The sequence below is a fragment of the Paralichthys olivaceus genome, chromosome 8 (assembly GCF_024713975.1).
Source record: "Paralichthys olivaceus isolate ysfri-2021 chromosome 8, ASM2471397v2, whole genome shotgun sequence".
In the NCBI taxonomy this organism is placed as follows: Eukaryota; Metazoa; Chordata; class Actinopteri; order Pleuronectiformes; family Paralichthyidae; genus Paralichthys; species Paralichthys olivaceus.
This window is the reverse complement of record NC_091100.1, coordinates 24,758,541-24,786,173: the sequence shown is the minus strand read 5'-3', so window position 1 is coordinate 24,786,173 and position 27,633 is coordinate 24,758,541. Positions and strand designations below refer to the sequence as shown.

At 39.3% G+C, this 27,633-nt stretch overlaps 1 protein-coding gene across 1 annotated transcript in view; it reads right to left on the bottom strand.

Moving 5' to 3' along the window:
• The window catches only part of sorcs3a (sortilin related VPS10 domain containing receptor 3a), a 198,162-nt gene that overhangs the window by 72,874 nt on the left and 97,655 nt on the right, over positions 1 to 27,633 (bottom strand). The window contains exons 3-4 of the mRNA XM_020083934.2: positions 18,877 to 18,976; positions 9,069 to 9,227 (exon numbers count right to left, since the gene is read on the bottom strand). Coding sequence (XP_019939493.1) covers positions 9,069 to 9,227; positions 18,877 to 18,976 — 259 coding nt within the window. The remainder of the gene's footprint in view (positions 1 to 9,068; positions 9,228 to 18,876; positions 18,977 to 27,633) is intronic.

The following is a 27,633-nucleotide window of genomic DNA, read 5'->3' as shown; positions in this document are numbered from 1 at the left end:
GGAGAGGAATGAATGAACACAGAGCTCCACAGAGCAGAAATATAAAAAAAAAAACATTAAAGTCAGTCTCTTACCTCCGTTGATGTGATAAAAAGAAATGGGTTTGATTCTACTGATTAGTGTGTCATATTAGGGCTTGGCTTGGCTACAGCTGGGGCCAGTGATGAGGGAGTACACCGCAGGCCTGCTTGAAAACTGATAAACAAGCCAACACACCAACTGATATCTATTCTTCTGTCGCCGCGCCAACAGAGAATGTCAGCGAAGCCTCTATAACAGACAGAAATTAGATATTTAATAAGAATTCAAGCATGATCCATCAATCTTCATTTGCTCTCATTTAATGGTTCATTTCCTTCCCTCTGTTCCCACGTCCCCACCTTCCTCTCTACTTCATGCACACATGCCTGCTAATAGCCTCCCTCACCTTCAGCCTTTTCTCTCCATCCCTAGCCCCGGACAAATATGTTTGTCTTTCATGAATAACTAAAATTGGACTAATGGGCTCAAAGAGAGCACAGGCGACACAAGTGACAAGTAAAGGTTACAATGGATGTTGAATTATCAAAGGCTACTTTTTCAGCCAGTGGAATCAGAACACCTACAAAAGACATTTTTCCAATCTCCAATTTTGGGTGGAGAATAGAAGAGAGGAAGATAGATAGATATGCAGATATGAGATGGCGGTAATGCACATTGATGTTGTTACCTGCCGATGGACCGAGTAGGGGAAGAGGAGTAACAGGAAGTACTCAACTAATTTTATTGCATTTATCACATGGGTTATAATAGACAAAGTAGATGGTGTTAATGCACCTTGACATTGGTTGCCACCCACCAATTAACTGAACTAAGAAGTAAGAAGAAGAAGAAAGAAGCCTTGCCTCTGAAGGAAGAATACAACTGCCACCTGATCTTTGGATCCAATAAAGAAATTGCACTAAGGGATACCAGGAGAATATTACTCAGTTAAAATACTGCCAGGCATGAGAATGCCTGGATGACACCTTCTCCAATGCGTAATCTAGTGGATGGAGCGGGAAAATGTGTCCAGATATACAGCATTGTAGCACAGTGAGGGGATACAATATGTTTTTTTGTTCCTTGGTTACTGTCAGTTACTGTAAGGCTAGACTGTCAGTTACTGTGAGGCTAGACTGTCAGAATAACACAGATGTCTTATAATCTAGATAGCACCAAGCTATAACTAGCAGGGCTGGAGGATGTACTTAAAAATATTCCTTTCTAATTTTACTTACTCAAAGATTTAGTAAAAGTAAAAGTACCACACATGCTCTACTCGAGTAAAACTAAGTACTTGCCAAGTGTAGCCTATTTTGTAATGCAACAGTCTACTATGGTATCTACTGTATATTTAGTTTAGTACATAAATAATACAGAGCAATTGCAAATAAATGTACTTGAGTACAGTAAAGAACCATGAGAAATGCAATTAAAGGTTCAGTGTGTAAGATTTAGGTGAAAGGGATCTATTGGCAGAAATTGAATGTAGAATAATCCTCATGATGTTTTCACTAGTTCATTTCATCTAAATTGTATGAACTGTAGTTTTCTTTACCCCAGAAAAGACCCTTTATATTTAAATACTTTATATTTTCATCGAGGGGGTCCTCTGTATGGAGGTTTTATAACAACTGAAGGTTACCACAGGTTATTTTCATGTTTGGAAGGAGAGGGTGAGGTGAGGGGTGTTCAGCTGCAACATGCAATTTCAACACTAGATATGACAAAATTCTACACACTGTACCTTTCAGTACAGTAATAAAGTAATTATACTGCATTTCATCCCACCATTGCTAGTCAGGTTCAAATCTAATACATGATGTGAAAATAAGTCATAACTTAGTCAAAATAAAAGTTTTTAAATAGGTTGGAGGTGGTAAAGGAATATTACATGGTTGAGTGTGTTTAAAAATTAAAAATGTATGAAAGGAAAGACTGCATGAAACTGTTTGAAGATAGGCACTATTATCTTAATGATAATTTCAGTTATTATTGTTTTTTCCCCTCTGTGAAAAAAGGGGCTAAACATGTTGCATACAAATCTTTGCATACACAAAATCATTCATTGTATGTCTCACACATGGCCCAAAAATCAGAGGCTTCCCCTTCATTGTTGTCCTTTTTAAGTATTGAGACATAGGACAGACAAAAATATAATATTATTGAGAAGAGCACACAGAGCACTTCTCAGTCATGACTTTTCATCCATAAAATCTTACATTTAGAGGCTAAAGCATAAACGTGAGGACCAACGAGTAACAGAAAAGTTTCTTCATCTCAGTACTGTTTACACGCTCCTCTGTCGGCTTGGCAGCAGACCTCCATCTGCTGTTTTGACAACAGAGTGACGATACATATCTGCTATTCCATCAGAACAACTTACTCCATCTGTTCGGTCTGCCTCTCCTCACCATGTAGGCACCACTACTTCACTGTATCCATAATTTCCCTTTGATATCAGAGTTCATTTTACTGTTTCATCATGAGCAACGAAATCACAATCAAACATTTCCTGATCATCAAGTCAGTCTTGACCTTGTGACATCCTTCTTCTATCAAGCTCTTTTTCAAGTTTATATTGTTAAGTTATCCCAAGGACCCTATTTTATTTCCAAGGCTTTTTATTTCCTTTGACATTTTGAGGGGCTAAACATACTGCATGCAAACTCACAAATCTTTGAATAGAGGCTTCCCCTTTCACTTTGCCCTAGATGTATGAAATTCAGGCGCCAGGTTAGATTTAGGGTAAAAATTCACCATTTTGAATTTATTGGCATATTTTTTGCACTTTGAAGAACTTGGGAAAAGGGAACTAATCCAATCAAACTGAAATTGTGTCAGTTTCATCTCAAAAGTGTTAAAGTAAGTTCTTGGACGGTAGGTATCTGGCGTGTACATGATCAAATCTGTGCCAAACCTCACATGTGTATTAGGAATATTGGCCTGCACACATCTTCATGACAAACTGTGTCTCCACAGTGGTGTGCCAATTTTACACAATATTGTATAATCATGGCACAGGAAGTTATAGGCTGCACACTTTTACATTTTACCCCTCAGCTTAGTCAGATCTTTCATAAATATAGTCTGATAACTCTGAAGACCGTGAATCTCCGTAGTTTTTCTCAAATTGTTTGGTTTTGGTGCCACTGTTGGCTGTGATTGTATGTGATTTCTGTGACTCCACCCCACATCGTCACATCTTTAATGTTTGATAAAGGTCAAGGCATGAAGAAATCTACAGGCCGAATGTCAGTCCTGGTCATAGCGCCACTGTGGAGGTGAAGGGGCGGAGAGAGCACCTTCACCTGCACCACAGAGGATCAATCAGCACAGGTGAGAGCTGTTAGCTGATTGATCCTCAGACTTGAAAAGGAGGCAGCTGAGCTGCCTCAACAGAATGCACTAAGAACACACACTGGAGAAGGACACACTGGGAGAGAGACTTGAGGAAGCCAGAGGTCCAGCAGATAGTGCTGGATCGTTTAAGTTAATGTTTTGTGTAAGTTTCAGTTTGACCTTAATAAAAGATGTTGCTAAACAAGAAATGGTCGGACTGGTTTGTCTCTGGCTGTCGTGAGGGGAACCCCGTGGCATGGTCAAATGCCACAGCCACATACAGGAAAATGTCCTGTCTTACTTTCATATATTGATGAAGCATGCAGTGAAACTTTAGATTTTTTTAAAACCTCACCACTTTTGGCACACACATCAGAAGGCCCAATTTGTCTAATATGAGGGCGTTGATTGGCATATGGGGGTAACAAGATGTCTCGCTAGCAGCCCCTACATACTGTAGCTCTTGTGTTATATTTAACCTAGGTTTATGACATTTGTTAGGAAGATATATTAGGCCGAGATTTGGGAGAAAACGTTTCCTGTATCCTAAATGCAACAGGATAACATAATTTTGAATTTTGTGTAAAACGACCTAACACATCTGCTTCAGTTTATTAGCAAAATCACAATGCCAAATTGTAAAGCTTTAAATTGTCTCTTGAATGTTGTGGATGCAAAATAAACTTTTCTTTTTGAAGTTTAATATCAACAAACATATGCTACTACCTCAATCAGTTCCTGAATGTGTGTGTTTGTGTGTGTGTGTGTGTGTGTGTGTGTGTGTGTGTGTGTGTGTGTGTGTGACAGACAGCAGGTGAGAAGAGCATGCAATTTGTGGAGCTAATCAATACTAGAACTTGTCTTTAAACTTGAGGCCTGTTTAATACCAGGGGTTGGTGCCATCATCAAATAAAATCAGTATTTCTTATTAACTCTGTTTCTGGCAGCCTTTGCGCTGTGTTTATGGTGCATGTAAAGTAAATGTATCATTCGGCACTAAATGAAGTTGGATTTCTGATATTGTTAGATATTTGTATCTTTCAGTTGTGACACTTGATGAATGTTACACAGCATTGTGTTCTCTGCTAACAAAGCATTATTCTTATATTACGTCTAGTTAACACCAGGAAGGTGATCATATATTATTCACCATCTTCATGTGCATGACTCACTCACACAACAGAACAGTCTGTTCCATTTGTGCAAACTCCAAACACCATAAAGGTTCCTAATCATGTCTGCGTTAGCAACATCAACAAAGATGAAGGGCCCTTTAGTGCTGCTTGCAACTTTTATCAAAATGATGCTTTTATTTGGTTTAACAGTGTTCACACACTGATTATGACCTCAACTAATCTGCCAATACTTTTTGAAACATTTCCTTCCACTTCTAAGCATACTTCCTGTACTGTCTAGAATGAACCTGTCAAAGACGGCTCCCTCCATGTTCATTTTGTCATGATCTATTGTAATATCACTACTCCATGTGGAGCCATCCATCACCTCACTAATGACATTAATCCCTCTGTCTGTACTGGGCTGCCAGATCAGAGCTTTGGTTGAGTCCCCTGTGTTCCAGTTCAGACACAGCAATATCATTGTCATAGCCACTGAGACATCAGCTCCCAGCTACAGCAGCCTCAGCCTTAATGGATTGCTGCCTCTCCAGTGGAAATACAAACACACAAATTAAATGTTTGCCTGGACCTGGGGTTTGCTATGTGCTTTCTTAGGGTAATGCAGTTGTGGTGCAGAATGAATATGCTCTCCATTTCCATGAGGATAAGTCTTTATGAGGTTAGAGCTGAACCTTGAAAGCCTCTGTCCTTGTTAAACTCAACACTCACAGTGTTGATATATACACTGTTTCTCCAATGTGCCAGTTTGGTTATTTGAGATGAAAGTAAAAGCAAGGATTTGGAATTTCAGTGCCGAACTAGTGTTCCTGCAGGCTGGTCGACTGCAGCAGACACTGTGCGGGTCTATGTGTGGCTGTGAAAGGCTGAGCAGAGAAGTTGTAAGAGGTATTTGACAGGTACATTTTTAGAACTTAAGTTCAAAACAAAAATATGTCAGTCATAGAATTGTTTGTGGAATAGCTGACACCAAATCATTAAATACTTCAAGAATATGACATGGCTGAAAAATATTAATATTACTGTATAGATTTTCATGAAAGTATGTCATTCATGGTCCCAGAGGATGAGATCAAATTACTTTGATGATTGCCTGAGGGCTTCCACAAAATTGCCATTATTATTACTATTTTTTTTTATGTCTCATACGTTACTGGATGCATTGTCATGGAATCTGGTACAAATGTCCAAAACATATCCCTAAACCCTCCCCACAGGAGAAACCTCATGATCTTTTGCCACCAGCAGGTCAAAGTTTTCACTCATCCAGTGAAACAAAAAGACCTCCCACATGGATTACAAAAACATTTTATGGTTCTAAGATGATGCACTCAAATTACTCAAATAACTATCCCTTAATTATTTCTCTAGTGCCACCATGAGGTTGATATTTCTGGTTTTAAATTAAATATCTCCACAACTATGGGAAGGATTGATGTAAGAAAAACATCATCCATTTACCCCTCAGATGTACCTGGCTAATTATCAAGTGCTAACTATGATTGTGATACCTGTTAAACATCTCGAGACATTAGCATTGTCATTGTTCTATTGTTAGCAGGCTAACATTTAATTTCTTTCAAAAGCAGTGCCAAGACTGCTCGTATGGCATGTCCTTTCTGTTTGTAACACAAAGCTTTTGATACGAACTACAAGTTGTGGATCAGACAAAGTATGCAATGCCATTATGTGTGAATTGAAGGAATAATTGTCTTTAGAACTTGACTCTTATCAGGGACAAAAATAAAGATCTTGACCTTTCTTCTTTTACTCTCTCAGACGTCTCCTAACTATATTAATGAGCAATACTAAAAACTTTTTTAATTACAACACAATGGACACAGGAATAGGCTTATAATAATAATCATAATAATAATAATAATAGTAGAAGAGATAAAAATGATTACTGACAAATTGTATCTACAAAAAAGATAATATTCTGTCATCGGTGAGAATATCACATACGCTAATGGCTGAACCTTGTTTTATTACAGTGTTGCATCCTGTATTCATCTCTGACACAATTATTGGTCGAGTTAATCACTATAGAGTCCATTAAAGAGCCATGGCCTTTTGTCTCATGTTTGCTGAGGCGTAGGGAGACATATCGTAATATTTATTGCCTTGATAGAAACCTTCTGTTTTCGAATCCCCTAAGTTCCACAGCAAATGAAATAAGTGTTTATCATCCTCTTTTTTATTTTTGTTGAAATGTATTTCCCTGCACCATCCCTCAGATGCTACTTAATATCTGCCAACACAGTTTCAGAAATATTATAGTGTTCACATCAACTAAAGGGCACAAGGGTCTCTCATGAATAAGTGAGGAAATTAGAAAAAAACTGCCTGTTCTTCTCTGGGCTTTTGTCTAAAAAATGATTTCAGGCAAGATGCCTTAATGCCCCGTCTACTGGGAGCTCAAGCAGTTTACAGGGAATAAAGTAAGACAACTCTTATGTGTGGAGCTTCTTCGCTCTGCTATTCATCTGTATCACACTATTTACATAACTCACTCAGTTGGCAGCAGCAACACTGGCCTCATTCTCAGAATCCAACTTGGGACCACATCAATGAGTAATCGTCTCCACAAACCCCTCGCAGTCAAGAGATAAGAGCCTGGAGAGGTCACTAAGAGTTCTAAATCTAACATCTTCATTTACTTACTCTAGGAGGAGAACAACCTGAATGTAAAGTCTTTGTAAGTCATAAAAGAGAATCAAGAATTACAACAAACACCCCAGCCTATTTGTCCTGACATGGATTCTGATGTCTCACTAAAGGGTTTCGCTCCTGCCTCTAAGTCAAGTCCCCCGGGCTGCACTTAGCCACGGATAAGCACCAACTAACAGCTGATTCAATTCAGAGTGACCCAGTCTGAAAACTGTTAGCCAGTTGCGAGCTGAAAATGAGCATATTAAAGCCTTCTCACTGCTGGCACAACAGTCGAGATGAAGCGTCAAGGCTGCGAGGGAAATCAGGCCGAATTAAGCGTCCAATATCTGTGTTTACCTCTTAATGGACTGGATGAAGAACATTTGTTGTTATGTATTTGCAACAACCGCCCTGGGGAAGTGTTGCAGTGTGTGAATGGGACTCCGGCACAGGTGGTAATGATGCCCGAGCCTTTTGTCCCAATGATGACACAAATTATTGTCTCATTAGTCACATCCTCATAATACCTGTGATCACTGCACCCACTGACCCCCGCTGCCTTGTTAATGTTGAGCTGCCAACTCCAAGACTCCGTCTTTCCTTGGCCTACTTGAACTTTCGGCCCTGCTGCTTGATGTATGTCCCGCCCTCATGACTGAGATGTATTTAATCAGTGAGATCAATAGCTGTTACCGCCATTGATCTTGTGAGTCTATTTCATGGGTGAGGCAGGCACACCTCATATTTTGTATACGGTGTTATTTCTTATAGATAATGTAAGCTGCTGAGGGCTGTTTTTAATTAACATTAGGGAGTGAGCGTGTTTTGGAATAATGTAACAGCAGGGACTGATGAGTGCTTTTTATACCCTGCAATCTATCAGAATAATTTTACGTTTTGCCCATAACCTTGGCTGATGGCAGACAGCTCCCTCTTTTAACTTCATTCCGACCCACACTTCACAGAGATCTGGACTTGTTGAACCTGGCCACCGTCTTCATCTTGACAGTTAGTCTCGCAGTCTGAAATAGCTGCAGCAGAATTTCCATGCTAAGTTTTAATGCTGCAGCAAGTGGAGCAGAGCTCAAAATGAAAGTTTTGATCCATGATCCATTTTTTTTTCTGTGACCAAATGGTTAATGTGTGGAAATATGATTTAGAAGGTTGATGTAAATCTCGAGAGGAGTAAGGGATAAGTCAAATATAAAGCACTGGATTAATCAGGAAAAAAATTGATTTATAAATGTAATCATTCAACTTTGATGGGGAATTATACGGTAGATACTGTAAGTCATAGGTTCACACAGTGACAACCTTTTCAAAGCTCTGTCACCGACAAGGGCAATCACTGGCTCACAGGTCGGTGTCATTGACCTTAATGGCAGACCTGTGCTGGGAACAATCTTAGAGCACTGTGTGAGGAGGGTGTGCTGAGCCTCACACTGCGACAAAGCACAGTGAAGGTGACACCATGATGAAGACGAAGAAAATGGGAGGCTGAGATTCAAATCAAGGGACTGATCTTTTTGGCGGATATAGCATGAACCTCTGCTTCAGAAAAAAACCCCATAATGCAAATAACACCCAGTGATGAAATAATAACTGCAGCTGCTTCCAAAGGTCAAAAAAGCAAAATGACTGTAATGGAGCAACCATGCCCTTATTATCCACTACTATTAGAGGGGCTTTGATGTGGAACAATGGAGGATGTCATATATTGTTTGTAGCAGGAGAGAAAAAAAAAGTTTGTAATCAAATATAATGATAGCACTATCAGAGTGCTATTTTAGAATTTCCATTTTTCAGCGAAACTCATTCAAGATGATTGAATACTCTACCATCTAGAATGAATAGAAGTACAGGTCCTATCGGGGAACACAAGAACAGTAAAGGAGATGACACCACGTAAAAACTCACCTTCTGGTCGTGACTGTAGGCCAAGGCCCAGTCCTCTTCAGTGGGGTGGAATAAAAGGCTGAGGACGTAGAATGTGAGACGGTACTTCTGGTAACTGGCTCCCTCATCAGAGCTGATGAGTACGCTGCTCTCAAACTCCGGATCTGTCAACACCATAATCTGAGAGCAGGGAGAAGGGGGGGAAAAAAAGAAGAGGAGGAGAACATGCACACATGTGAGGCAAGTCGGTATGAGTTTTTCGTGATGAGAGAAGAAAGAATTCGAAGGGCGAGATTTGAGTAATGAGGTGGAAAGATAGGGAGATGAGAGGAGGTAGAAGAAAGACGTTAGAGGCAGGAGCAGTGTCAGCAGAAAAGTCGTGGCTTTTGGCACACGTCAGACTAAAGCTTGGCAAACAACTCTGCTATGTTTCCAGGTTCATTTCATGACTGCGACTCTGAAGCCACGGCTCTGTCTGTGCTCTCTGCGGTGGAGGGATGTCATCATATCTCTCCAAAATAAGAAGAAGCCTGTTCTTAGAAACAAGCGGTGAAAAATTGTGCAAAGGTGGGCTGAAAACCAGGGAACCGTGTGTCCCTATATATAACAGAAAGGTGATGGAGCTTGTAGTCTAGTGACAATTAAGGGCTGTAAAAACACACGATTAAGCAGCCATGCATAAATCTGCATATACAGGACATTATTTTCTTTATCAGCCCGTCCTTTAGCGTGTCATCTCTTTGCATTTCTCCCTCCAACAAAAATTCTCATTTCAAATTTAAGAGTGCCACAGTGGTAGAAGCTTTCAATTTCATGCTTGGAATATTTCTGCTAGAGCTATCACAGTTATTACCGAATTCAATAAGACCAGGAATTCCACGACGCATATTTCTTTCAGCTAATGACATTTAGAGTCTTTGTGGAAGGAGATAAAATTATCAAATGAACTCCCCCTTGACTAAAGGAGAGGTGTCTGAATAGGTGTGTAATATATTTTAAGGATGTGGTATTCTTTTGAATTAGACAGTGCTACTGAAAACATTTATTCATGTTTAAAGGTTATAAAAATATAAAATGCCATTATCATGGCATTTACCTGGTTAAGCTGTTAGTAGGCTTATATAATTTACAATAAATTATCACTTAATACAGTACACCAAGTACAAATTTGATGTAATTATTGTAACTGTATGTTGACATATTTTAGGAATTAATCTAATTAAAAGACAAAATATTGTTAATTTATGTGCATGTAGAAAATTATTTAAATGCCATCTGATGTGTCTGATGTCATCTGATGCCCCATATAGGCAGGTCAGCTGAAATTAGGGTCCAGTGAAGTCAACAATCCTGGACCTGGTTAAAAAAATTCTATATCAAACACCAAACATTTGTCACCTGACTTCACTACCATCACAATGGCCGCCAGCAGGCTTTTCTAGTTATATGTAAAAATGTATCATCTTGGGACACACGTAGGAATGTGTGATGCTGTTGCGTTTTTCCTCTGAAGACAACTGCAACGTAGCCTCCTCCTAATTTTTTCAGAGGCACAATCGAACTTTGAAAAGCCTTTTTGTCCATTATACAACAATGGGGACATGTTTTCGATGTAAGGTGAAAATGGAAATAGGTAATCATGGTAAATAATGCTGAATGAGAAGCAGCAAAGACGACATGTCACACGTCGCTCAAATATTCACTCTCCTTCAACCAGCTGTCTGCACTTTGAAGGTAAAAGGAAGGTAATAAAGAGACAATGATGATTAGAGCAGTTTCTGGCCCAAAGACCAAAAATAATGAGTAAAAAGAGCTGAGGGAAATGGCATTGTCCTGAAGTAATCCTTTATTGTTTCTTTACTACGCCTGAATTCCTTCACATTACACTTTGTCATTTATTCCATTATTAATATGAAGAAATCGACTGAATATAGATTTAAATCTTCATCTCGTAGAACGGAGCCTTTAATCTGGTTTAAACTACAACGCTCGCACATCTACGAACAGTGTGGTTGTACTGTGGCTAGTGGCCCGCACTTGTGGTCGAAATGGTTGTTTTCTCTCGTCAATTCAGCTTGAATTGGAAAAACTGCAGCGCATTTGTCACTGACAGAAACGCTCACGCTCTTTCCAGAGCTTTTAGTGGGAACCCTTTCTGGTGGTGATTAGATAAATTGTTTTTCATTAAGCACCAATAAACAGGTGTCACAATTTCAACCTGGATTTCTCATTGGCCGGGGCTCAACAATCTTGCCATTCATTACCTGTCACTGTGTAATACCAAGGCCTCCTGATATCTGCCAGTGTCTTTGGGTCTTGTCAGATTTAATTAACATTTCTTAAATAGTAATCATTTTCTATAAAATTAGAGTAAAAGCAGAGTCTATTATAAATGAGAAATTACATTTCACCCTGCCGTGTTTTGAGCCAACTGTCAGGGGTTTCAGTGAAAGGTTGCCAGGAGGTATATTAAACTGTAGGTTTTCATATTGAAATCTATCTTTACTTTCTATACCAGCTTTGTGCTGATCAATGATTGTTATCTTCACTTTTCTATGCTTCCCATGTAAGTGTAACCTTCAACTGCAGTGCTTCTGGTTCACCCTTTCTCCAGCCTTGATTGGTGCGGCTCACATTGTGCTCTTTTTAATAATGGGGCAGAGAATGTATCGTCAAATCCACATAACTGATTTGTCGCCACGCAAGTGTGAAAACAGCCACATATTCCTCCAACCTCACGCATTATCGGAACAAGCTGGTTTCTTTCTGTCACCTCTGCGATTAGAAAGAACCCACAACCAATGTTAAGTTAATACAGAGGCGGGAATAGGATCAGCAGCCAATTTCTCTCCTGCCTACTTAAACAATCACTCTCACACAATAATTACTCAATTCCAAAATCACAGTGACCGATAGCATTAGCAAGGGGTGATTAAGATTTTCCTCACAGCAACCACTCAGCTCTTGCGAGGAAGCCGGCCAGCGAGGAGGGTAACAATACTAAATCGATAGAGGTTGGAAGGATAACCTTTGTGTTTTATCGGCCTGTTGCTAAGCTGTGCAGCACAGAGATAGAAGTCGGTAGTTGTCGGATCATGAGGTAAGTGCAGGTATGGATCAGAGACGGAGGGAAAGAGACACCCTGCAGCAAATGAATCACGTCGCGCTGGATCAATTCGGCTTAGTCTGTCTTTGACAGGAGGTTTTAGCAGAGAGTTGTTGCTGAAATATGCTCATTAACCATGGATCAGGACTTAATCACCCACATTTAGCTATCATGTTTTCTCTGTCTTGCTTCTTCAATGGCATTTCCACCGTGCATGTCTTTATTCTGTTTAAATTAACCCAAATCTACCAGGCACTCAATCAAATCGTTCCAGGCCTGAAAAAAAGAAGACATTAAAATATAGCCAAGATGATTCATGTGAGGTGTCATTTTTTAGATGCTTTCTGCTAAATGTCATTACTATCATTCAAATCTATAATGCGACATTGTTAAAGGTCACAGCTTCGACTTATTTCATGGACATTGTAAGAGAAAAAAATCTACACATGCTTCCAGAATTGCCCCAGTGGACGATTCCTTCATTGGGGTTGAAAAGAAATATCTCAAAGAGCAGCAGACGATGATATCTTACAGTGAGTGATTAGGGACCAAGACTCTCTTTATCCAGTAGAACACAGGCAGACGCTAAATAAGGCCACTCAGATGCAAGGAGGGAGCGGAGGAATGTAGCCGGCATACAGGCAAACTTTCATCCATCTACGGGATGGCAAATCGAAATAATTAGATCAGAGATAAGGTGCAGAGAAAGAATTGGCCAATGGGCAGAGCCAGAGGTCAAGCATTAGGGTAAAATATTCTCATGAGAATTTCTACTCGTCTGTGATGACCACACAATAACATGCCTGCAATAAAATGTTTTTTCTCTCTATAAAATGGATTTTGAAAACATCAAACATCTTCAATGTATTTTGGTGTAACCTAAATCAGAACTACATTGTTCATATGTATTGTTAACATCCCATATATTTTGTGAGTTGCGTGGTAGAGTCTAATCAGTTTTGCTCCTTGGGGGGGTATTAAAGCAGGTTTATCTAAACTTATATCATTTAAATATAAAATAAAAAGTGTCAGCAACAAAGAGAACCTGAGGGTCTGTGTTCCTGCTATGGCCTTCTGCCAGCTACATGTTCTGCTCATCACCCTGATGTGGTGACTGGTCCACGCAAACATATTCAGAGTCAGAACGTTGTCTTTGTGAGGCTGATGAACCCCGAGCACCTCCACAACATCTTGTCAGTGATTATTTTTTATTTTTCATTGAACGTGTGTCTGACCAGGCAGCTTCACCTGAACAACACACTTATTTTCAAAGATTACACTTCAGCACCTGTCAGGTTGCTGGGAAATTCTTAGCTCTATTGTCACATGACCATGACTGGTTCACCACATAACTATGCTGATGTTCCACAGTTTAAAAGTGTCATCAATCCAGTTTGTGGATACCTTAGTCTTTTTCTTCCAGATCCTCATCATCAGCTACATACAAGCACTGAATGTGGATGCAAGGCACTCTTTGTTCTTCATCGCCCTCCAAAGAATGAAGAATCTTTTCCTGGTTAAAAGCTTTATGTTTGACTCTTGTTAATAGTCTCAGTTGGTGACATTACATTGTACTCTCACAGTAAACACATCCAGCCAACTCTCTCTCACTTTATTCTCCCACGTCACTGTGAATTCCTCATTGCTGAAACCACACAGCATTTACAAAAACAGGACTGAATTCATTGCAGAAATATTATTTGCAGAGTCACTACTGCAGGCCTTGTTCTTGAAAAAATTATCTAAATCTTATTTGTGAGCAGTATTACTATGTTTTAATCTGGATGCTAAACTAAACCACTGTTGATGAGGCTGACCAGACCGTGAAAGTATAAATTGGTTTTAAAGTTGTGGCTTTCAGAGAAAAGAGGAAGCTTTTATGTGATGGAGAAACAGTGTGGGGGGGGGGGGGGCCTTGATTATGCCTTTATGGAGAGAGACACTAGCTCTGTGTCGTGCATTGTCTTGTTTGATCATATCAAATATCTGCAGCAGTTCTATAAAGAAAACGTGTATGTATATAATGGATCAACTATTGATGACCGTGATGACGCTTTAGTTGAATCCACTCTAGCTTGATCTTGTAGAACCATTTGATTTGTCCCTGAGGGTGCAGGGAGCAGATTCCTTTCCTACTAGTTACACACAGTGAGGATCAACAATTCTTGGCAGCCAGAGAAGCACAATGCCTCACTGCTGCAGGGTTACATTTCCCAACAGCACCTGAATCATCTAGACTCGAGAGGCAGGTCATACAACTATTATTATTCTAGCAATGCTCTTTAAGTATTTAGATGCAATTGCTCCTTGTAGACTTGTTATGTTAAGTTCTCTTGCTCAGAGGCAGATGTGGAGAAAGTACCTTTCTGGTGATGTAGTGATGCCAGACAGAGGCTCCTCCATCTTAGATGTGCTATTTAAAACATGTGTCACTCTTATTATACCAGCGGTCATTCAGAAATACAAGGGCAGAAGGTCTGCTCGAGGATGCAACCGGCACAAGGAGGATTGCAAATGTGCACATACATTTTGAGGAGTTATTAGGTCGTTCAACGTGTTCACATTAATCTTCCAGACTTGCAACCTGGCACATAAAGTTGACAAATATCCTCTGAATCTGTGCAGCACTTGTGAACATGCATGCCGATGCTGACATTTTGAAAAGATGCTGATTTCCACCAAACCTGAATATTTATAAATGTTAACTCAGTTGCTCTGTTGAGTAGACCTTCAGTACCTTGAATGTACATTTGATTTTCCTCTTGATATTATATTTTTCAGGTATTTAGATCATATAGATTGTGTCTCTTTAAAGGTACAGTGTGTAGAATTTAGTGATATCTAGTGTTGAAGTTGCATGTTGCAGCTGAACACCCCTCACCTCACCCTCTCCTTCCAAACATGAAAAAGAACCTGTGGTAGCCTTTAATTGTCATAAAAACTCAAAAGGTGTTTAGTTTGTTCAGTCTGGACTAATGTAAAAAACATGGCGGCCTCCATAGAGAGGGTCCCCTCGATGTAAATATAAAGTATTTAAATATAAAGGGTCTTTTCTGGGGTAAAGAAAACTACAATTCATACAATTTAGATGAAACAAACTAGTGAAAACATCATGAGGATTATTCTACATTAAATTTCTGCCAATAGATCCCTTTCACCTAAATCTTACACACTGGACCTTTAAGTAACTAAGTAAACTATACACCCTTAAAATAAGTGAGTGTCTTAGATTATCTTTTTTTAGACAAAACATTTGTGTTTGGCACCTTAATCTTTTTATTTGTAACGATTGTTCAACTACTGGATGATATTAAAGGTTATTAATAGTTATATATATGAATATCTTCCTACAGTATTTAACTACAGTATTCCAACAAAATATTTGTCTGTTTGTCATTCTGTTCAATCTGCTTTTTTCATACTGAGCAAGTGGATATGGTCAAAACCGTGACAACATGAAAATCTCATCGTATATAAAGTAATTGTATATAAACTTGATACTCTTTATTGATTGATTTAGTCATTTAAAAATATGCTTCGTGAAAAGGTCTATTGTCAGCAGAAAAACTTAATTCTGGAATCACAAGTAGATAAGTTCCTCTCCTGTCAACTTACTTCTTAGTTTATTTTGTTGTAGCTGAAAGCACTGGACTCAGTCTCTTGTCATGAGGCAGTGACCTCACAGAGATGTGGTATATATACGGTGGTGTCTTCCTTATGATTACATTAGACAACAGCAGCAACCATAATCTGAAGCACTGGTCATAACAGAACAAATAAAACTGTATAAAATCTCTGTGTGTACTGAATTAAGCATGAGTACATTTTATAATTTGTGAATGTTTCATTTGTAAGATATGTTTCCATTTAGAAGAGCCATAATAAGTTATATAGTTGTCGTTTAACTGCTCATCGGATCATTTGCACTCATTCAAGCACTTTATTGGGAACACCATTGTAATACTGGGTCCTTCCTCCCTTGACTCTCATAAGCAGCCTCAGTTCTATGTGGCTGGACTCTGCAAGATGTTGGAAACGTTCCTCTGACATTTTGCTCCATGTTGACCTGACTGCAACACATCATTTCTGCAGATCTGTCTGCTGCACAGTCATGTTCATCCAGGTCTATCACATCCTTAAGGTTCTACACGTTCCGCTGAAGTTCCCTGAACTCATTGTCACGTCAAAGAAACCACTGTGACAAGAATTTGACATTGTGACATTGAGCATTGTATTGCTGGAATCAAACATGTTTAACTGTGTCTATAAAGAGATTAACATTGTCAGCAACAATGAACTGTCCAAACCATGATTGTTTGGTATAAGCTGTGTGCCAAGGAAATATTCCACACACCATTACACCCCCGCCAGCAGCAGCAGCAGCAACAGTCAGCACTGTTGACATATGGCAGGTTGGGTCCGTGGATTCATGATCATTGCCTAAAGCTCCTCCTTGTATCTTTATGAATTAGCACATTAGACTGCTGCCACACGACTGACTGATTAAGTGAATAATAAGCAAATGTACATGTCTTACTACTAAAATATATATTAGTTGCAGTATAGTTTAAAGTAATATCCACTACTTTTGTAAGAATAATGTTTATATCCTCATGTTTTTTTAAATATAATGTTAATTGAACATGATGACTTTGTAATCCCAGTTTCTTTTGCCCACACTACACCGACTTAGACTCTTAAGACACTTCATCTTGGACATGATGGAAATATTCACTGAATGACTTGTTGCAGCAGTAGTACTAAGTAATAATTACATCTAATTGTCATGTCAAGCTCTTTGTACAACTATAACATCAATGTCTACTGCTCTGCCTTTACCAGAGGAACAGATTTGTAAATTGCATCTACTCCATATGCATACAATGCAGTGTAATTAGCAGAGGGAAGTTGATGAAACCAAGGTTAATTAGTATGATTCAATACAAAATAATTATTTTCAATGGTACAGCACTAGGAACATATTGACACAGAAAGGCCTTGTGGCAGTCTCGTCTGCAGACAGAGGCCAGACTCCTACTGTAACCTAACTGCTTCCTGCACTCTGACTTCTTGGCTACACTTCCATTTCCGTCTATCAAATTGTTGCTCAGAGCAGCACAAGGGTGAAGTTCACCACAAGGGGGCAAATCAGATTTACTGCCTGGCACAGTGAGTTGTGAACCAGAGTAAATGATCCACCACTGGGAATATTGTTCAAGGTGATCAGTTACTAGCACAGTTTACAACATAAAAGTTAAATGTGCACTTAACAGGTATATTAGTATTCCATTGTATTTATTTGTATTTGTTTTGTCGTGGCTCATCGATCCACTCTGAAAGACTTTGAACAACACTAACCTATATGAAATGTGCTACACAAACAAAGTTTGATTGACTGATTGTTTAACTAATAAGTTCATATGCCAGAAAATTATAGAATTAGTTTGACAAAGCTATCAGAAAAGAATACCATTTATTTGACATAGCTGTCAGGCAGATCAACGACACTGGCAGATGGTTGGTCACTAATAGTGCCTTCTTCTGTCAATGTTAACCTGGTTTAATACGTTTTAACAGTTGGTTGCTGGAGAAATCCTCCGACAGGACAGAATGAACTCGGCTCTGGATGTCTAAGTATAAAAAAAACATTTGTTTCTAAATAAATATTAACATTCAAATAACGGCTGAAGCATGATACATACATAAATAACTGTGGATTAGGATTACCTGTTAAATAATCTGTATTTTTCATGTAAACATGATAAATCTATCTTAATTAATTAATTTCAGCAGCCCAGATAATCAGTCAAACATAATGCTTTTTCCATTTACTAAAGAATTTCAGTGACTTCCACTTTGCTTAACTCCTGCACATGTAAAAAGAAAAAAAAGTAGGAGTCTGCATTCTGAATAGATTCTCTCAAAAATATGTTGTATTAAGTGCTAATAAGATGCATTTAACAATATAATATGTAATAAGTAATAATTAGTATGTTAACAAGATACACAGGCTTCATCTGGTTCATACATACACACATACAGGTGGGACTCCCAAGTCCAACAAGTTAAATCCAATTATTTACAATACTTATGTTGGAAAACTCTGAGGTTTCTATCCCATTGTAATAATGTAGTAGTAAATGTAATCACCTGGACATAATGCCAAGTCTTCTTGTGAGTATAGTCGGTGAACAGGTACCATATTTGCTTGAGTTTTCATATTCCCTATTGTATGTTACAGAGCATAGTCTGAAGTCAAACAGACATGTTAATGTTGCAAAATGCTGTGAAGACGTCAATAAGATGTTACAATTCAAACAAGGTGTGTACATGTCTACATAATCCAACTAACATTGGAACACTCCACATTTTCGTATTGAATTATTGCTCATTCTGAGTATGACCTTATTTAGGTTAAGATAATCAGAACATGCTTTTTACATGGCAGTGTTTTATTCAGACTGCTGTGTTAATCAGAGTTTTGCTGTCCATGCAAACACTAATAGATTATCCAGTCTGCCCTGAAGAGGAAGCGTTGTCTTGGAAACACATTAATGGCTGAAGCCCTAGTGTAACATCACCACCACCTCCTGCTTTGGAACCACACCTGACAACAGAGGAGCATTTTACAAATTCCACCTTTTAAGAAAAGGAAAAAGAACATAGAAACATGAAATGGAAGTAAATGGAATGAAATCAAAACATTTTAACATGACGTCTCACCTTTCTCTTGTTGGTTGGACAGACGTAGAGGTAACTCAGGACAATCTTGGATCCGACTTTGTCGTTCATTCGTTCATATGTGGAGCCATAGTCAGGTGATCTGAATGGAGGAAATAAAGAGAAAAATCTGTCAAAAAACACATTCAAAGTTTTGTAACATTCTCATGAGTAACCAAGGATTGAGCTATACATATCAAATTATATTCACAGTGATGAAAAACAATGCAGTACCACACCTGGCAAAGAAACAAGCAGAGAGAGGCTAGTATTGTACTGTATATACTGTAAACAGTTACTCTGTGTGGGAGTGAAACCTCTGGCAATAGAACAAGGGAAGGTTAACCAATCATCTATAGCTGCCAGCAAAAACGAACCATTCAGAAATATCTGGGGACCCGGCATTGTAAATAATTAATTCTCTCCCCATGACTACTATGAAATAAAATATGACGAGTGCAAAAACATGTGGATGTTCCTGAACCCTTGGGCTTTAATAATTTAGCAGTGGGAATGAGCCTGTTAGCCAGCCTAGTCCCCAGAAACTCCACATGAATCCATCATCACTAGTAACTACCAAATCCGCCTTCAAGTAGAATATTACAGCATTTACAGGCCTCTGCTGGTTTTCCTTTCTTTTTTTCTGTCCACGTTCTTGTGCCCTGCATTTTCAAATATTCCTCTCTGTGGGAACAGAAGCACCCGTCCACAGCTGTGGCATGACTCCCATTTGGATTTGCGACGTACTCTGCTTGGTTATGAGGAAAGTGAAGATGATACCCATTTCCACATTCTTCCTCTTTTTGAGTCAGACCCCGCCGTGTGCTCCTTCCGTGGGAACATTGCTTCAGAGGAATTGCAGAGATTTTTTTACATTCAAATTCATTCCTGCATGCCTCAGAGAGACTCAGTGGTTGCTATGATTACAAAGCACAATAATGAGTCAGGCAGAAAGCAGTATATCCGCAGCATATTAAAGATGAGGGGAGAATGATCCTGATTTGGAGCAGGGGCGATGGTTTATATGTTGGTCACAGTGAGACACTGGTGGACCCTGCAGTGATGATACTTCATTAATAACACAAAACATATGCTATTTTTGGCATGACGGTAAACACTTCTGCCAGATGCACCTATCTGGTCACTGTGATGCATATGCTTAGATTTCACAACTGGTGATATCCTGCACATACAGCAGGGAGATGTCAGCTCTTGGATGCGGACAAAGACTAAATCCGGGCCCTCAGACACACTCTTACCCTACATACACAAGAGAGCTAGTCAATGAGAAAATTTAAATGATCAACATTTTTAAGGTGAGATGGCAGAATGACACATTTTATTATTTGGACTGGTTTTCAATGGGAAATGGAAATTATAGAATAGTCGCACTTAGATATATTGAAAAGCAAAGAGATAGAAAACACAGCTGTGTGTCAGTTAAATACTGGATAAAATGCTATTCTGGAATGAGTGGCCCCCTCTCGCACTCCTCATGTTTGTGGTGTTCTCCAGGGATCTATAGTGGGACCCTTTTTATTTAGCATCTACATGGAAGAAAAGCAAAGGGATAGCGGGTAGAAAACTTCAAACGAAGGCATGTTGAGACATCATATCGCTGTCCGCTACAGTGACTTGACAAACAAAAATCTCTTGTGTCCAAAAGAAGATGCATACAACAACAAATAAGACAAGACAACTTTTGATTGTTTCCTACTGGGGCAAACGAACGGAGGTTATCCTGATTTGGACAAGCTAACTTTCTCCAGCTCAGTTAACAGCAATGTCCCCTGCTATCTGGTTTTGACAATTTCTAACAGTTGGTGATTTAGTGTGTTTTTTCTTGATCAATACGTCGACCTCACAAAATGAGAAGAGGCCACAAAATAAAAGGAATCTCAGGGATGGGTTCAGAATTAAGAAAATAAGAGTGCCATTCCAGGACAGAGTGAAAGTCTTTTTTTGGAACTGCTGAAAACTCACACACATCAAAGTTTGACAGGAGCACCAGCTACCTAATGTTTAGTACCTCCTAATGTACCCACCAAAAAAGATTGAAAGTAACTGGTTTAATATTTAACCATGTGTAATATTTTATAACATCATTATACTTTTTCTTATTCAATATCGAAATCTGAGTACAAGTATCTGTCAGATAAATGTCCTGGTGTATAATAAATTACAATATTTCCTCAGGTGGTATAAAATGGAATTACTCCAAATTTGTTCTCACGTACAGAACAGTAAATGTAAGTGTGATGTTCCACCACATTGTGCCATGAGGAAGCATCCTCCAAAAGAACAATGTGTTCATTTTCACTAGTCACAATAAAACCAGACATTTCCTGATGCTTGCACAATGTCACATTTACCATTATGCAATTAGTCTGCAACCCAACTCTGCTTATTGCAGCTCTGTAGAACAGAGGGACACTGCAATCTATGTTGTTTTCAACCAGTCAGGTAAATAGACGGTTGCCAATTAAAGGGTTGTTGAGAAAATATGATCCCTGAATGTGAACAGTAATGGAAATGCTGTCAATATATAGAACCAGTCAACCTGTTTGTTGAATGGCCTTACTCTTATAGACATGCAGATTAGTCAGATAAACTCCAGCTTGAGAGCTCTACCTGAATTCATGGAACTGAGGTTATAATGCAGAACTTTCATTATGTGTTTTTGTCGGCAGAGAAATTCATCTTGTAATCAGAATGACATTGCAACCAGTGTGCTGTGAGAGTCCACTCTTCATTCGCCACTTCCACATGTAACTGACGTGTTCATGTTTCAAGTCTAATGAGACGTTTGTTTACCTCTCATTTTGTTATTAGTATGTGCAGAGAAGTGAAGAGGGTAGGAGGGAAGAAAGTTCTGTTTAAAGTTTCTGTTTTAAGCCCAACACCAGTAAGTTTAGTAGCAAACCTGTTTCTATTTCTGTCGAGACAAGCAGTTTGTGAGCTTACGTGTGTAATTAATGGCTATTTCAGGCTTGTGGTGAAAGATAGCAGGTGGAAATATTTTTATGACTGTAGGTAAAAGAGATTAAGGCGGCTTTGACTCAGGGAGTTACATTAGAGTCTTGGAGTAGAGGTTTCTAAGTAAGTATGTGACCATGAAACAGACTTAGCCCACTGGGTATGCTGTGTTCTTGGAGGTATAGTGTTTAAAGAACTTAATCAATTGCAGAACATGCAAAGGCTGCTTCTTTTCTCTGACTTAACCTTAACATTTGTGTGACATTTCAAAAACGTTACTTCCTCTTCAAATAAAGCAGATCTCTCTCATGGAGAGCCAGCGAGGGAGTGCAGAGCATTGCAATGTGTGAACATAAAATGATTGGGGGGAAAAAACAGGCGGACAGAAATTGCATTAGGGGATGTTTGTGAAGTCGTGCCAGATGGCTGCCAGCAGCACAGAACAATTCACCATTGGTGTACAACACTGTTGACCATGCTCTGGGGAGAGAGGTAGAAAAAAGCCATGCACTTCAAAGACAGAAGGGATGAAAACTCCAACCGAATCATCTTCGTTTGTCAAGCTTACACAAACAAAGCCCATCGCCCCAAAGCATATACAAGAATTACAGAGAAATGAAGTCTGTTGCAATATTGTTCCAGGAAAACAAAAGGTTACTGATTTAACACTTCTCACTGTAGACCTGTCGTTGGCTCGCTCGCTGCTGGAAAAAAAAAAAATTTTTGTGAATGCATGATCATGCTTACGATTCAGCAAAGAGACACAGCATAATCAAATCAATATCCATCGCTGCTCTGGAGATGAGAGCATCATCAGGTTGTTGGAGTCGAACTGAAGCAGCAACAGCTCAATTGTCTGTCGTCAGAAAGAGTCGCTCTGAGACACGGGGGAAGCTCAGAGAGCGAGAGAGACAGCGAGGAAAAGGATTCTGAACAGGAAACCCTGCGGCAAAATCAAGCCTGAAGACTGAAGCCTGAACGCCCACTGACTGATGTGCTTAAAAAACATTCTGAACACCGGTGAACCAAAGCGTTCAATGCAGGACTGAGGGGTCAGAGGTACTGACGCCTGAATGCGTCGCAGACATTTCAACTGCAATCGTCTGAATTGTTGCAGTCTTTTGTTCCGGGGACATACTCTAGGGCAATGACAAAGCCAATTCTGCTCCAGCCACAGGTCCTCGACACAAGCCTGCTCTCTGAATTCAATCCAGGGAACTTTGGGTGACCAAGAAAAGAACTAAAGAGAACTGTCGCCAGAACAAATGTCACAGAGTCTGATGACAAAGTAGGAGAGACCACATTTGGGCAAACTGAAAATTTTCCCATTAACCTTCATTTACCCAGTGAAAGGTTTGCTGAGCATTGAAAGTCTCCTTCTACACCACATTGCTTTGAACTCATCAGTAATATATATTTATGTGCAAGCAGTGCAGAGTTGAAAGAACAAGAAGATCCTGGGTTAAAGAGTTCAGGTGTTCTCTTTGTGTGGGTTTTCTCCTGATGCTCCGTCGTCCTCCCACACCAAAGACATGCAACTCAGCTGGTTTGAACCGATGGGTGTGGGTCATGTGAAGTTTATTTGTCTTATTTATTTATCTCAGTGACATAACCATCTACCGCACAAAAACAAGTTTAGTGAAGGAAAAAAAACGGAGAAACACACGACAAACATATGTTTCATGCCAAAACTTCACTGGATTGTTTGACAGGAATCTAGATGAAAAAAACACCTATGGGAGGTTATGGTGTGATGTGTTCAGCGGTGCAGAGCCTGTATATTTTTATGAAACACTAAACTGCACATTTAATTAGCCTTCCTGCAGAGACAGGACTTGTGACCTTTATGCACACACTGATGATTGACGAGCACTGACACTGAAAGCAAATATAAATATATATATATTACATCAAATATATAAATGTACAGTATAGCAAATATTTTTCACATAACATAGAATAAGCGACATACATCTCTGCATTATAATATAATAACCGAGTTATCTCATTTTGATGTGTTAACTAATACAAATACACAATACATGGACAATAAGCATTTCCATGTCAACAATTGTATTTCTATTTTCATCAGCACTGCATTACTGTTGATAACTTTGAGAATCTTATTTCTAGATGAAGACGGATTTTTGTGTTTCTTCCAATCCTTCCTTGAGTAGTGTCTGCAGTCGTCTTCACATGCTGCATACAGAGCAAAACAACGTCCGTCAAGAAGACAGGGCAAATCACAGGCTGCTGCTTGTGAAGCTTAAATGCTGGGAGTGCATAGTAATAACTGAGTCTCAGATGAGCACAGAAACACGGCTTATACTTAACCTAGATGTTTCTGGATTCATAGACTAACCGTTTCTAACGTTTTTTTGTCTAGACATGTGGACTTAGTGAGGCTCCCTGTCCACTGGGTCAGAACTGCCCCCAGTCTAGTTTGTAATGTATTTGTCTGCGTGATGGCCCTGCAGCGACTGGTGACCTCTCCAGAGTGTGTCCCTGCTATTTCGTGTGAAGCATGAAGAGGAAGGCTTCAGCCTCTCTGTGAGGCTGAGCAGTAGAAAGCGGGTCCAGAGCCTCTGCATGGGTGGGCCTCAGCAATTAGTTTCCTGCAGCCCCTGTGCTGCTTTATTCAGCCAATGGATTATGAAGTGCTTTAATCCGTTACACTAAACCAAGGCTATCGACAACATTCTGTCATAAATACATAGTTAACTGTTAAAGCAAGTGGAGTTCACTCTGGCACATTGGATCTATTCCAAGCTTCTTTGTCCAATAATTTCATATTAGCATTAAGCTCTAAGAGGGATAGAGAGAAAACAAAGCCAGTCATGATGCTGTTGTTCAGTGTTGTCTATTCACATATGACAACATTCTGTAGACATCAGTTACATATTTATTCTAATAAAGTTTGGCAGTCAAACAATTTTTTTTTTCATCAGATATTTTGCTAAATTGATTTAACCAGATATCCTGTTATCCATGTGTATTTGCCCAGTACTGACAGTGTCATAAGTTGAGGAGTTCTTTAATTTGTCAGATAAGCCTTTCCTGTTGATTTTTTATAGTTTCTATTAAAATGTTCTTGAAAATTCATAATGTGCTGTATTTATTCATACCTTTCAAGTTACAAATTAAAACGTTTCAACACATCTGTTCTGCCACTAAGTCTCCTTTAATGCTGACAATGTTCCACCATCATATATGTGGTTTGTCACTTGTACAGAATGTTTGAGCAGTGAGGTCATAGTTAACAGACTACATTATATTAAGAGGTGTTTCTGTTGTTCCACCCCTTTTTACGCACATAAATAACCATAACAATTAAAGAAAAATGTAATGGGGTTCATATACAACAGTTCTACAAACTGTTCTATATTAAAACCGAGACCTCAATACCACTACTACCACTAATTTTACTACTACTATTGCTAATAATAATAATAATACTAATAATAATCCAAAGGATTTAAACATTTTTAATAATGTGAAAAAAGTAATATTACCAGCATTATACAGGTAGACTTTATGACATAGATGTTGTATTGAATTGCAACAGATTGAACAGTTGCGACTACTAAAGTGGCTGCTGAGTGTTTATCAAGGCTACAATCTAAAATGACATATGCAGTGAGGGGCCTTTAGAGCCCACTGTACCACAAAACATAATATTATATTTATTAACCACTACGAATGTGCAATATATTGACATCTACTCATAATGAGTAGTATATATCTTTGTTTATTTCATCTATTGCTTTTTTTAAATTATTCTGATGGATTTTGCAGTTTTTATTAGAAAGATTAAATCAACAGGAGCGGAACGGTTTAAAAGGCTCAGGGGGGTTAAGCTCAGGGAGTCAAGAAAGATAGGGGGTAGCTATTGTTGTCTTAGGTGTTCAGATATCATTCAGCCGTTTAATTGTCACTATGGTGACATGGTCGTATTATTAAGGGTGTGCATGAAATGTTCCTGTTTATTTATGTGTTACGATTCCTAAAAGGGAAAAAGCAGCACCATGTGAAATGTAGTCGGCAGAGAACATCAAATTGAGCCTGAATTTGAATTCCAAGTCACATTCATGAAAAACCACATATTTAAAGAGATAGTGCTCATGAATAGGAATCTGGAGAGACGCACTTGAAACTAAACCCCTAAACTACCACATTGTCCCCATTCAGAGACGTCCCCCATCCTCTTCTGTCTCACACATACGCCCACCGTGCCAGCGGTTTGAACAGCTTGAGATCATGATCACATGCGGTTGACGCCCGACGCCCTCAATGTGTTAGCCCCTCCAAAACCTACAGGTGAAATTACACAGGGGCCAAAACTGGAGCCTGAAAATGCTGCCTTGCATCCAAGGAGCAGGGATGCAAGGAGCAGGTACAGTAGTTATATGTGAATAGTGTCCACTACTTGTGGACAGAAGGTCATGGGGCAATTTTTTTGGTTTCGGACAATCAGAATCAGAATCAGTAATACTTTATTAATCCCCGGAGGGATATTCAAAAAATGCTTCCCACTACTGGCTGAATCATTCGAATTTTATAAACTAATATCTATTTACATATATGGTAAAAATGTCCAGCCAGCTGATGTGATCTCTAAAATGAATTCATTAAAATCACAAAAGTGTAGACAGAGGAGTCTCTGCTATCACTGTCTCACTTGCCAAACACAGCACATAATGCAGAGCTGCATATCAGATTTCATCAGCTAATGGAATTGTTTTGAGTCAAGAGACAGAAATGAAAAGCTTCAGACAATGAAAACCCATTCTGATATTTGCTGCGTGCCTGGTGAGTAAAAATGGTGATATTACATGTGATCTGAACGTCAGGAGCAGAGGCAGCAGATATCCTGCAGTATTTAATAATCACAGCTAACACCAGCAGGTACAATATATCTCAGCGAGGGGAGTTATAATGCACAAGCTGGCATGAAGTTTATCTGCGAAATATACACTCACCCTGAGCTGCACTCTTGTGAAAACTTGCACACCAACTCAAGTGTACACACCTAACGACATACTGAAAGGTGGCACGCGCATACACAAGAACACACACACACACACACACACTTGCATCTTTCGATGTTTTCACCTCAGGCAACTGCTGCAAATCTCTCCTCTAATGCAGAATCCACTGAAGCATAATTGAAAATGACTTTGGAGAATTGCCACATTGAGATTGGAAGATAGTGTGTCTGTGTAGGTGTTTTTGCAGGAGAGCACGGAGTGGTCGCTGAAACACACGGGAGAGCAGAGTACGGTGAAGCATGGAAAAAATAATGGAACCTCGAAAGACTGAGCACAGTAAAGTCTTTCTTTCTCTCAGCCGATTTAGAAAAATGTGTTCATGTGCATATCCGTCTGTGTGCGTGTGTTAATGTTTGTGTCTGTGTTAGCAGGATACAGTGAACGGGAAATATAAAAGTAACCCATGTGTGAAAGAAACAGAGAGCAGGAAATGTGTTTGCCAACTGCAGTCGAATCCACGCTGCCGCTGATAAAAAGCCCTGAGAGTCTGAGACGGCCCCGCAGCGCAGAACAGTAGATTTCACATAACAACCATGTGCTGGAGTGTGATCCATGTAAACCACAAGCAAAACAGAAAGAGCAGAGAAGGAGGTGATATAAAAATTGTAAAAGAAAATCCTCACACTAACCCATGTTGCCATCAGGCCTTACCAAATATAGCCCTGGCCGCATCATTGCACCGTGTCTGACAAATGCAGCGTTGAGGAAATACCTTAAAGGAACAGCCAGAGTGGGA